The sequence below is a fragment of the Halyomorpha halys genome, unplaced genomic scaffold, assembly GCF_000696795.3.
Source record: "Halyomorpha halys isolate HHAL.00 unplaced genomic scaffold, Hhal_1.1 Scaffold54.1, whole genome shotgun sequence".
Taxonomy (NCBI): Eukaryota; Metazoa; Arthropoda; class Insecta; order Hemiptera; family Pentatomidae; genus Halyomorpha; species Halyomorpha halys.
Window position 1 is genome coordinate 1,127,539 of NW_027108734.1, and position 9,435 is coordinate 1,136,973.

Here is a 9,435-nt window from a genome sequence, read left to right on the forward strand (position 1 = left end):
ATAATGTAAATTTGAAACAAAAATTAATTTTATAAAATGAAAAAACAAAACAATATTATGTACGAGAGACATCACAAAATCTAAATAATATCAACCAATCCTCACCAATCCCAATCCCACTATAATACCAACTAATACCTACTTAATCCTTATTTCAAACCCAACCTAATCCTATCCTGATCCTTACTAAACCTGAATCATTTTTTTTTTAATTTACAAACTTTATATACAATTATTTTAAGAGGGTACAATTTTATAGAAACATTGTTACAATGGGTAAAAATGTAGTGAATGAAAAAAACAAAACAATATTATATAAGAGAGACACAACACAAAATCTAAATAATATAATCATACCAAATAAAATAAATCTTAAAAAAAAATCCAAAAATATAAAAGCCCTAGCACCAGAAATACGTAATATATAGAATAAACATAATTTTTATTTTTATAAAGTAGAAATCCTGAACATAGCATCGGATAATAAAGGTAAAAATATATAGAATCAGTATATATAACTAAACATATTAAAAATTAAGTAAATTATATACAGTATACATAACTAAACATTTTAAAAATTAACTAAACTTCAAATCGGTTATATAAGTAATAGGTATTATGATGTTAAAATAATTAACAAAATAAATATTTAACAATAGTCAGTATGGTAAAAAAAATAGGGGTGGGAGGAATCATATTAAACCTTCTCAAATAAATGTAAGTCTACGGTCCAATGACAGTGAGTGGCATGTAGAATTGATGGAATATAATTAAAAATTAAATTTTGTTAAATAATTACAGTGTAACAATAATTTTAGGAAGAATCAATGATTTTTTTTTTAAATCGACACTAATCCCTCAGTTATTAAATGAATGATTAGGGATATAAGGATGATTTAAGATAATTACCTAAGCCATATATTAATAATTAAATTCATTTCATATAATAATTGTGTATGAAGCATGCCCTCAACTGAAATTGCCGGACACACTTCATTTTTGTTTGCTGGTTGGGTTGAAGTGGACTGTATAAATGAAAAATGAACATGGTTAAATGAGAAATAATTCTATTGTTTATGTTACAATGGTGTGGTGGGTGGCCGAAAGGAAACATTAAGATTAAATGGTTAGTAAAATTTTGAATACTGGGCTATGGAATTGTAGATATAAAATTGAGGTGGTTGATGATGATTGCCAAGTGGTGGTGGTAAATTATTAGTAGGTGGACTTACTCCATGGTTCTTTCCTCCCTCTGCATCTTTAAGCCCCTCTCCTCTCTACTGCAGGGAACAACTCCAAGAGTTTTACTCACTCATGGGGGATTCCTGATGTCAGAGACAAAGAAATGATGAACTGCTTCTCAAGACAAGATGGCTCTCACTCTCACTTTTTTTGGCTTGCGTCACTTGCTACCAAGCGTTGGAGGAGGTGAGATTTGGCTGCTGGCCACTTGGGGCGCTACTATATCTTGTAGGCTATTATGCCATGATGTTTGATTGATGTTTGGTGCCCCCTCCACTTCAACCTTTTGGTTGCCGTAGGTTAACCGGAACAAATTTTTAAATAGTAAAATGTGAATTTAAAGGGTTGTCAGATCTATTTATAATAAAATTATCGAACCGATTAGATGATTTACAAATGTACGAATCATTAAATTAAGAAATTAACAGTAATAAGGGTTCTTCCTTTTTTTTCTATTTAAAAAAAGAATACAAATTATAACCCTTAAATTATAACCCCAAATAAAAAACGAAAAAATTTTATTATATTTATATTGTAACGATTAAATTTTGATTTTATAAATCTATTGAAAACCAAAAACTTCATTAGTTACTTGAGAAATTTGCTTTTGTAGAAACTAAAACGATATTTCGGATTTAAAAAGCGAAATTAGAGCACTGGATTTCAATTGTAGCTTCAAAATTAAGGGTATGAAAAAAAAAAACTAACAATTTCAATTTAACTTCCACGAAATTTCAACAATTTGAACCAAAATAACTTTTTAAAACTATTGTTTATTAAGATACAGCTGTACAAATATCAGACATTTTTTTCCAAAAAAGTGAGAAATTACCGAAACTTCCTCTTATTTCATAGAATACCGTGAAAAATGTTTCCCCTTGGAGAACAGTCATATGAAACGTCGTTTCCTAAATCATGTTTCATTGTATATAACTGAACATGTATGACTGATAACTAAAATTAGGTTAGTGCAAAATTATGTTTATGAGTGGTGAAATATAATTATTAAAACATTAAAAACTTATTTAAAAAAAAAAACTTACTTTGATTCCTCATCATCTTCAATGCGAAGGTGAAATTCGGGTTTATTACTGAAAATAAAAGGAGGCATGAGTCCTCCTATTGCACCATCCAAAGGCTCAGATTCTTCTTTCTAGAAAATATTTAACATTACAACTACAATAAATTAATTGATGTTTTTAGATAATATATTTCACATATTGTATATAAGTGTGTATATATACGAATATATATGTTATATATAGTACCTTTCTATTGAATGACTCTAATAAACGGATCTTTTCATTAAGTCCAGCCAATTCTAAGTCCTTTTGAGATATTATTTGCATTGTTTTATGTGCCATATCTTCTTTCGATCTTACTTCCCTATAAAATAATGAAAACAAAATATAATATAGGTCTGACTAATCTGATCTAATTCGAGTCTTGTCTAATGTAATACTAGTTTTCATTTCACTAATCCTCATTAATCTTAATACAAACCAAGTCTCACTAATCTTAAAATAATCCTCACTAATACCAATCCTAATCCATAACAAATCTTACTAATCCTAGGGCATACAAATCTTCACTAATACTAATCCGGATTCACCATACTAATCTTCACTAAAAACTGATACTGTATTAATCCTTACTACTCTTAATCCTTTCTTAACCTAATTGATAATGAATACTAATCCCAATTCATCATAATCCGTACTAATAATTTCTAATTCTTGGTCATATTAATTCTAATCCACACTTATCTTCACTAGTCCTTCGTAATTCTCACTAATTCACACCTATCCTTACAAATATTTCCACTAATCATAATAAGCAACACCAATCATTACTAATCCTTATTCCAACTATTCCATACTAATACTCAAATTTAATAATCCCTACTAACCCTAATCTAAAGAAATTTGTACTAATCCTTATCTACACTAATCCTTACTAACCCAATCTCTACTAAACCCAACCAATCCTTACTAATCTAAATCATTTATGAACCATACTAATTATAATCCTATATAATGCTCACTAATATTAATTCAAATCAATCGTCACTAATAATAGTCCCTACCAATCCTAATTATTCATATTTATACTAACCCTTACTAATCCTAATAATTTAATCTTTATAGTATGGATTAGGCTTTGTGAGGATTAGTTAGAATTCACTGGATGATATGAATTAGTATTAATGATATTAATTAAAATAGTGAGGGTAAGTATAATATGATTAATTAGGATTGGTAGGGACTAGTATTAGTTATGATTGATTTGGATTAATATTAGTGACATTATAAAGGATTAGAATTAGTGTGGTTTATAAAGTATTTATTTATATTAGGACTATTTATATACTAAGGATAAGTATATATTTAAATTAGAAAATATTAGTAAAGATTAGTATAGATTTGAAATAGTGGGGCTTAGTATATATTACAGTTACTTAGAATTAGGATGGCTTAGAATTGATTAGATGGATTGAGGATTAGTGATGATTTGTATAAATTATGATTTGTGAGGATTAGTAGGAATCAGTGATGATTAGTATTGATTAGCATCAGTATGTAATAGAATTAGTATAAATAAGGATTAGAAGGATTAGAATTAGTGAGCATTAGTATGGATTAGTTAGAATAATTTAGAATTAGTTGTTATTTGTATTGATTAAGATTAATATAAATTCTAAAAATGTCGAGGGGTCATTTGTAGTGGTAGTGGTAGAGGATACTTAAGATATAACTTAATATTGATATATGTATCTATTAAAAGACAAAGTAATTGAACGTTAATTAATTAATAAAAATACAATGTAATTGTAAAGTACCTCGTAAAGTAAAACGTATTAAAGCGTAACTTAATATGAATTCGAAGTAATTTCAACACAACTCAATGTAAGTTAGTAGAAATTCAAAATGATTTCAACGTAACCTAATATAGATTCATAGTAACTACAGCTTAACTTCATAAAACCAAAAAGTGACTTATAAATAATTTCAATGAAACTCAATAAACGTCAACTTAACTTAATATAAATGCAAATTAATTTATACATAACTCAATATAAATTGAACGTAATTGAGTTATATAAAATAATTTATGGCGAAAGGCTCACTACGATATACTAGAAAGCAATATTTCTTTGAATGAAATGTTATTGCAATGAATTTTTGCAATCATCAGTTCGATTTAATATCATACGTTCTGCTCATTTTTATTCCCATTTTTCACCTTTCTTTGATTGTATTTTATTAAATAAAAGTTTTGGGGATAAAGCTGATTTGATTTTTGGCGCCCGAACTGTATACATCATTGCATTATATTATTTTTGTTACTTACTTTTCTTACAATATCTGATGTCCAGTTTTATATTAATCAGCTAGTTTAGGCAGGTAAGACCTGAGATACCCTAATATTTTTCTTTATTTATGATTTGGCCCCCAATTTATTGATAATATCGAGATTGAAAATTTTGTTGATAATGACTCTGATATTGTTTATGAGAATTAGATAGAGAATTATGACTGGTATTAAGGGTTTAACTGGGCCAGCCATGAGGGGCTCGCCTTCTCTTTAGGGGACGCCTTTCCTCAAGTTTCTGTTTTTAATAAATAGTTTTGTCCTTCATAATTCTTCCCTCGGCTAATCCTCCCCATCTCCCGTGTTCCCTCCTTTTATTAATATTTCACGGCCTCCCTTCCTTCCTGAACAAACTTTACTTAACGCCAGTTCGTCTTGTTAAGCCTCCTCCAAGAGTGGCTTCAAGCTTTTGCGGTTTGGTACTGCAGACTTATCAGGAGACTACGTAACATCCGCAGTTGCTTTGAAGTCCTCTGCCGGAAGAACACATCGCCATTAATCTAAACACTTTTTTATTTTAGGAACTTGAAAAAGTTAAATTAGATTTTCAATAGTACAGGTGTCGATTAATAAAATATGAATGGATCCACCATTTGGAGTTCTATATTAGAAAATCGGGAGACCATTTTCTTATTATGTATATATTAGAAATAATTGTAAGAAAACAGGGATTGAAATTTATATTTTTTATTATAAAAATTGATGGATAACTGTTATAAAAACGATATTGATTTTATAATTATGGGATAACTTATAAAGAAAATAATTTATTTAAAAAGATTACATGGTACAAATTATTGAACAGTTGCTAAGTAAAAAATTCTCTTTGAATTAATTTTAAAATTATACAATGTAGTGTATAATATATTTAAATATGTATAATTTTATACGCAGCATAATCAAATGATTACACACATTGAATTATCTAAAATAGAGTGGAAAATCTTGACCATTAAACGTTGTGGTCATTTTGTTCTATTCAATATTATTAATAGTAATTTATTTACAGAGTGTATTCATGCGGTTTTAAGTTTCATTGGTCTGGAACTAACAGTCCATGTCCTCTGCGGCCGAAAAAAAAATCTATTGAATAAAATAAGAAATAAAAAAAAGTGTGGTCAAAGACCGTACAATAACTGATTATGGTTTACCGCCTCTCATTGAATTTCATTGTGGATAAATTAAAGTTGAGTTGGGAAAAATATTATAGTGGTTAGTACATTGGTAACAAGCAAAAAAAACCGCGTATTTTTAAAAGGCAACCTTATAAGAGGAAATTTAATTGTTCTAGTAAAATTGTTAATTAACCTAGAACTAATTGTAAAAAACCTATTTACCTCGATTAATTCTGATGTCAAATTGTTTAAAAAAAAAGATGTTAAAAAGGTTACCATTGTAGGGCTAAATATGGAAAAAAAATTAACTAATCGCAGTATTATTTAGATTTCTAGCTAACTCCTAAAATATTACTAATAATCTAAGTTAAGAAATTTTAAAGGATTCAAGGATAAAGTACTTATTAAAGTTGCCTAGATATTTATTGTTTTGGGATTATTAGTGAAAAATTAAAAAATAAAATGCTAAAAAAAAGTAGAAAATTTGTGCCAAATTTGGCAATTTTGTTTTACATTCAATTTAAGTGACTAAAGTCGTTTCCAGCTTTTCGAGGATTAATTAGCCAACAAACCTTATGCTGGCTTCACTAATGAGTCTATATCAAATTTCGTCAATATATTGATCGTCCGAGGGCTACAATGTAATATTGTAGTAATAATATTATTATTGAGACGCACATTATAATATTACTTCAACACTACTGACCGTAAATCGGGGGTTTAAGAAGGCAGGATTTCAGATAGTGAAGAGAGATCTTGAAGATCATTTTTACAAATGTACACTTTCTGGTCTGGAAAAAATAAAATAAAATTGTCTAAATAAGTGATGCCAAAAAGTAAAAGTATCGAACGCGTTCAATGCTTTTATTTAAGAGTCCTTCGAACAATAATCAATGCTTCTTACTACGTATTCAACAATACCCTACATCATGACCTTATTATCCCATTTAATCAGGTTTTATTTAATCCAAATTCACTACTTTCCCCAACCCATTCCTACAATCCTCTCAGAAGATTGAAACGGCAGAGGCCCCGAGACTTATAAATAATTATATTGGAGTTCTGGCTGTGGCAAGATTCTACACTTAAGCCCTTACCGTCTGTGGCTAGCGCTCTCACTTATCCTCCAATGGCTTTTAATTCCAGTGACGCGTTTAAGAGAGGATCTTCCGGAGTCCTACTCTTTCCTCCATAAGTGGGGGGGTAAGAGCCCGGACGTTCCACGTTCCCCAGGCTGAATAAAAATATTGTTAGTAGGAATGATTGTGTTTAATCTGTTATTAGTTTAATTTTTCTTTTTTTATTATTGGTTTTTCTTTTATTTCTTATTTTGTTGTCATTTAATTTATATATTTGTAAATATGGTATGAAAGAGCTCTATGATCCCTATTACTATTGTATGTAAATTAAACACAAAACGTGATATTAAATTATAAAACAAAAATATTACATTGATCATTATTTCTGAAGTTGCAAAATGCACCCGAAAGGTTCGTGGAAAATATATTTTATTTATATGAAGGGTGAAGATACTGAGACACTATGACATGTTATTCATAACGTGGATTAGCATATACAACGTGTCTCCTGAAGTGTCCATTGACAACTCGGTTCGACCACACTTATCTTCAGGAACTCTCTATATTTATGTTTCATATGAATGTGGAGACATTTTCATTCCTATTTTACACCTTTCATTGATTGTATTTTATTAAATAAAAATTTTATTGCTGTAAAGTTGATTTGATTTTTGGCGCCCGAACAGTATGTAGTATTTTTACATTAGGTTATATTTGTTACTTACTTATCTTAGATTATCTGATGTTCAGTTTTACGTTAATGAGCTAGTTTAAGCAGGTAAGACAGCATGAGATACCCTAATATTTTCCTTTATTTATGGTTTCCCCTTCATTTTACTGATATCGAGATACTGTGATAATATTGACCAATGCAATCTTCTCTATCATGAGTGGATATTTATGTTTCATATGAAGGTGAAGATAGTAATTTGCTGGAGGGGGATTTCAATAGGAGTGATTTCGAAGTAAGAAGACTTCCAGGAATTTGGAATAAATATTGCCGACGATTTGTTAGTTTCCTGGATGTTAAATATTAGAGGGCGCGTGAAGCAAAAATTTTACTGATGAATAATTAACAACTTTATTTGGTGCTTTAAAATGATAAAAATTGCTAGTGCTGCCCTAAAAAGGGACGTTGAGAGAAGTTTAAGAGAAATCCTGGTATATTAGTCATATCCTGTCCCAGGGGGAATTCTCTTGTCAGAATTATGTCTTTATTGCTACAAGTTTGTAACATGTGTAACGTAGCAAGGTTGTTGAAAATTATTTAAAAAATTTAAATGGCTAGAATGTTATTTTTTTTATTGTTTTATGATACTTCTATAAATACACTTGTTAGCCTCATGACCTAGTCTGCCGTAGTGCATCTGTTCTACAATGATACTGTAGGAAGGAATGTCGTTCAAGGCAAACGAAGTTAAAAATTTTTAAGAGAGTTGTTCAGGAATGATTGAAAGAGGAATCTTTTTTATTAAAAAAAAAAAAATATGGAAATGAAGCCGTTCTCAACCACAAGACATTTGGCATTACCATTAAGACGACAGTGGTACCAATAGCAAGAGCCTCGCCTCGTTGCTTTTAATTATCCGTTCCTCGGTTGCAATAAGCGCGACCATCCGTCTTCCAAACTCTCCCTTATTGCTGGATTAAAAAGCTACAAGTGCTAATTTATGGTTCCGCTTTAAGCACCATTCTCTTCCACTGATTACGGCCATTATGTCAACTAATTGGTTATATCTCCGAATCCATTTTTTTTCTCCTTATTCCTCCGAAGAACCCCAGGTTTCGGCCAGAGCGAGAGGGAGCAACTCTCTCAAGAACGAGAGGGAGACTAACGACCTTTTAATCGGGAGGGATTATCCACAAATTGAATGGCCTCTATCCAGGAGGGAGGCTCTAACTTACGAGGGGATCCAAAAATTATTCCATTAAGGAAACGACCAGATATTATAAACAGCATCTTACAGATGGCTAGTAATGAGTTTCTTTTACGGGTCTGTGTCAAGGAAACTTTTTTTGGACTTTTCTTGTTTATCCCTAAAATATTGGAATAATTCAAAATCTGCTCAAGGTAATTATTTAGAAAAAATCTGTTTACTATTCCCTCTAAAAAATAATTAATTATATTAATTTGAGGCAATATATAAGAGATTCCTTCTACACTAACCGTTTTTCATTACTTAGTACAATGGTTCCCAACCAGTGAGACGCCAGGAACTTGTGATGGACTGTAGGGGGTCCGGGAGCATATATTTTATAAAGATTTATTATATATAATATATTTTATAAAACTAGGAAATAAGTTTTATAAAAGATATTCGTTAAAACAAAATTAGGATTTAGAAATATCGGCCAAATTATCTTTTCTTTCGGCCCTGTTGAAGATATTATTTCTTCAATGAAGATTGACTTATTGTAACAGATAGATTTCTCAGCAATGATGATTTTAAAGAATTTTTTTTATGTTGCTTTAACATCCACAACGTTTAGCTCTGTAAATATGAGGCAAGCAACAGATTCCACCACAGTGATACCTAGAAATGTTTCCCAGTTGTTTGGATTAGTTGTTTAAAGCTTTTCAGTAAGGGATACAGATCTAATTTTTAATCCTGTTGTTTTTCCAGGGG

The 9,435-nt window shown here is 30.0% G+C and overlaps 1 protein-coding gene across 2 annotated transcripts in view; it reads right to left on the reverse strand.

Annotated features, from left to right (window-relative positions):
* LOC106692388 (uncharacterized) overlaps positions 1–9,435 on the reverse strand; it is a 303,170-nt gene that overhangs the window by 140,917 nt on the left and 152,818 nt on the right. For both annotated transcript variants that reach the window (XM_067047039.1, XM_067047040.1), the window contains exons 3-4: positions 2,511–2,628; positions 2,286–2,395 (exon numbers count right to left, since the gene is read on the reverse strand). In XM_067047039.1, the coding sequence (XP_066903140.1) occupies positions 2,286–2,395; positions 2,511–2,628 (228 nt within the window). The remainder of the gene's footprint in view (positions 1–2,285; positions 2,396–2,510; positions 2,629–9,435) is intronic.